General features: G+C 44.7%; 1 protein-coding gene across 1 annotated transcript in view; it reads right to left on the reverse strand.

Annotated features, from left to right (window-relative positions):
• Positions 1 to 1,704, reverse strand: part of T265_08514 (hypothetical protein) — a gene marked incomplete at both ends in the record, with an annotated part of 38,606 nt that extends 36,902 nt beyond the window's left edge. The window contains one exon of the mRNA XM_009174335.1: positions 1,634 to 1,704. Within this exon, the coding sequence (XP_009172599.1) occupies positions 1,634 to 1,640 (7 nt within the window). The remainder of the gene's footprint in view (positions 1 to 1,633) is intronic.
• Positions 1,705 to 3,137: the final 1,433 nt, after the last annotated feature.

Genomic DNA, 3,137 nt, shown 5'->3' on the forward strand with positions numbered 1-3,137 from the left:
TCAGTGGAGTGGCATTCTTGTTGTCAGTTTCTGTCCAGATTGCCTGAGTGAATGTCTGGAGGTGTAGGCACCTCGGAATGATTGTGTTAGCACTAAGATGATGATGATGATGATGTCTACGGAAGCGGACACTTGTTACTTTAACAAATTCAATTGTCTTATGGGTCGCGAACAATGCATGAGTCGTCTTTTAATTGATCGGTTCTGTAAAAATCTGAGAAACACTTCCTCACCGCCCTGTCTGGCACTCACATCAGACTGTCTATCACAGGCAAAAGCCGACAGTCTGAGGGAATCAACTTCCCCATTGTCGAACAGTGCTGAGACCTCCCACTAGATAGTATTCATTGGTCGGAATTTCTCACCCGAAAAGCCTCGTATCCCTGTCTTAAGTCACGAAAATCCCGCGTCGGCTCGACCAGTGTTATTCAACGTTGAGATATACAGCTCAATATAATTAATCCGTTGTTCCAATTGCGACATTGTCTGCAGCGGTCTATCTTTGGTTCAAGATGTGAGGGATGAAAAATACCGACATCCGGTTAATATTCTTGCTTCGAGGAGATCAAGCGCCGTCTCTTTACAATATCACTGATCAGCGTAACGTCTGTGGAAGAGCTGCAGGTGGGTTTCGGGTCTCCGGAAATCTGAGCCGAACGGCACAGTCGAACAAGAGACGTCGCATTTGTCCTCAGCACTCCCTGCGTTAGTCTTTTTGCGAGACGAGTGACATGCAAGTTACCTACGAGTTACCGACAAGGGGTGCATGGTAGTGAGGAAAAGTACCCCAATCCACATTCACAAACCTTGTTTATTTAGGCACAAACAGCCAACCCACCGGTCACATGGCGCGGTGAATAGCTGAAAGACGATTTGTTACCCGGTGTCGACAATGCAAACAGACGGATATCGGGTTTTCATTTACCAACCATTTACAGACGTACTGGTCTTCACAGGAACTATCACACGCTTGGTTAAGTTGAGAATATCACTATTACAACTTTCCGATTTTTCATTTTTGTGACTGAGAAGTTCACGAAAGGCCCGTAGGATTTTAATAACAAATGCAACCTTCCTTTGGTTTATGTGCACTGCAACAGCGTTTTTAAGTGTTTGATCCAGTTGCATTCCGGCTTTAAAGTGCCACTTAAAATATAAACCCCGGTGGCTTACAGGGTATCTACATGCATGTGTACGAGCATTGTCGATACAAATAAGTGATACCAAAAGCGCCACACAGCGATGATGTATATGTACGAAAATGAGGTACTTATTGCACGTGTGCAGTTTGTAAGCGAAGAAACAACCAGAAATTTTTCGTGAGTTTGTGGTATTAGCATCAGTGCACACAAGATTTCGACTCGTCCACCAAGCTCAAAAGTATTCAAACTGCAAAACCACATTGGGTGATTCTCAAACCGCGAATGCGTCATGATCGCAAACACAATGATTGCCGCTTGACATCTTCTCATTCAAGGATCCGTTTTTGAAATCGATTTCAAAAGGCAGCCAATTTTAATCAACTGGCACCCGACTTTCGCCTGTTAACTTCGTAGACCGAAGTATCGCTTGCCTACATTAAAATGAATTCCGAAGTGCATACCGGCACGTTGGTGACCACATTACTACTTACCATCCATCCCTTTTAGCAGCTCCGCCCCTGATTACCCTGAACAGAAACGCAGCGTTGGGGACCGATTAGCGCGCTTTCTTGAGGTCAAAAAAGTGGACGATAGGCACACACAGGAGGCCGGAAGCACGGGGACACGGATGGTAAGGTATCGTGCTTGGACTAAAAACGCTTACGGTGCTGGACAAGTGGGGATAATGGTTAACCGTATGTAGAACCATTTCCATCACAAAAAACAGCGGCAAGAGTAGCAGCACCTGTAAGTCGTTAGAGTTGTTATGGCCGCCACAGCCGCTGTAGTCCGTCCACGAACCGAGAAGTCAGTAGTGGGTAGCCACCAGCTGTGAACAGTAGCTGATAAGAATTACGCATGACTCCAGGACTCAGTAAGCATGCTTTCACGCTCAGGTGCAGTAAATGTGCAGAAATGGTGCAGAAAGTCCTGTGTGGCGTTTTGTACCTTTATTTTACTTCCATGATAACACTACGTATTTCATCAATTGCATGATCGTTTTTTCTTTAACTACGAAAAACTACAAAAATGCGCACTTGTACAATTTCGCATAATACAAGCGTGGTCACGTGCTTCGACTCTCTCTTCTGATTTCGCTCGCGCTTGCAGCGGTCATTCGCGAGCCTCATGTACTAACTCTTGTACCAAAATATTTCAGACATCTTCGGAATATATTATATGTGGGACCTGTTCAAAAGAAGACCTCTGGACCAACGTAATTGGATTATTGTTTATTCGCTGACCTGGGCCAACGACGAACTATTTTAAAGAGAACAATTTTTAATTAGTCTGTTCCATCTGATCTCTTTATTTTTGTATACCCAACCTAGCGTAATTATCTTGCCACAAACTCCTGGTAAACTAACTTATTGGGCAGCCAGACTGCCACACCTGCACATGTCGAGTACTATTAAGCTGAGGGGGTCGATTCTTTCAGGGGGTTAAAGCTAATTTTTTGTCTTGTAGCAATAGAAAAAACTACAATACCCTTCATTTCTGGGCCCCTTTGGAATGTAAAACGCGTATTTTAGAAGCTCTGCGTTCAGCTTACTTATCATATGGCTGGGAGAGTGAGTTCTGTTGCACTGCTTATGCTCTATGCACGCTTTGGTTACGTGTTCCTTTTAAGTTATTCATCATTGCCCCAGGAATTCGTTCTCATTACACGTGTAGGTTCGTCTAAAACACCTGTATGAATGTCTAGGCAAGTGATCCGAGGTTCTGATCGTCGCCCATTTGATAAATGCGTTCAAAATGACTTGGGTCGAACCTTCGTGTTTAAGTTTATGACTACTCAAGCGACAAGTTCCGGGTCTGTCCGAGTTGGCTATCCCAGAGGCCGCACTTGGCTGTGCATTGCATGCTGTCCACCACCGTTGGTTTCAACAATCCCCGTCATTATTAAGTTGGAACTAGAAGGCCAGTCACCGTTGCGGACCTTGGAAAACCGATCACGGATTAACGGATTGATACACAGGATCGAGGTTTTTGCCC

This window comes from Opisthorchis viverrini (genome assembly GCF_000715545.1).
Source record: "Opisthorchis viverrini unplaced genomic scaffold opera_v5_222, whole genome shotgun sequence".
Classification (NCBI taxonomy): domain Eukaryota; kingdom Metazoa; phylum Platyhelminthes; class Trematoda; order Opisthorchiida; family Opisthorchiidae; genus Opisthorchis; species Opisthorchis viverrini.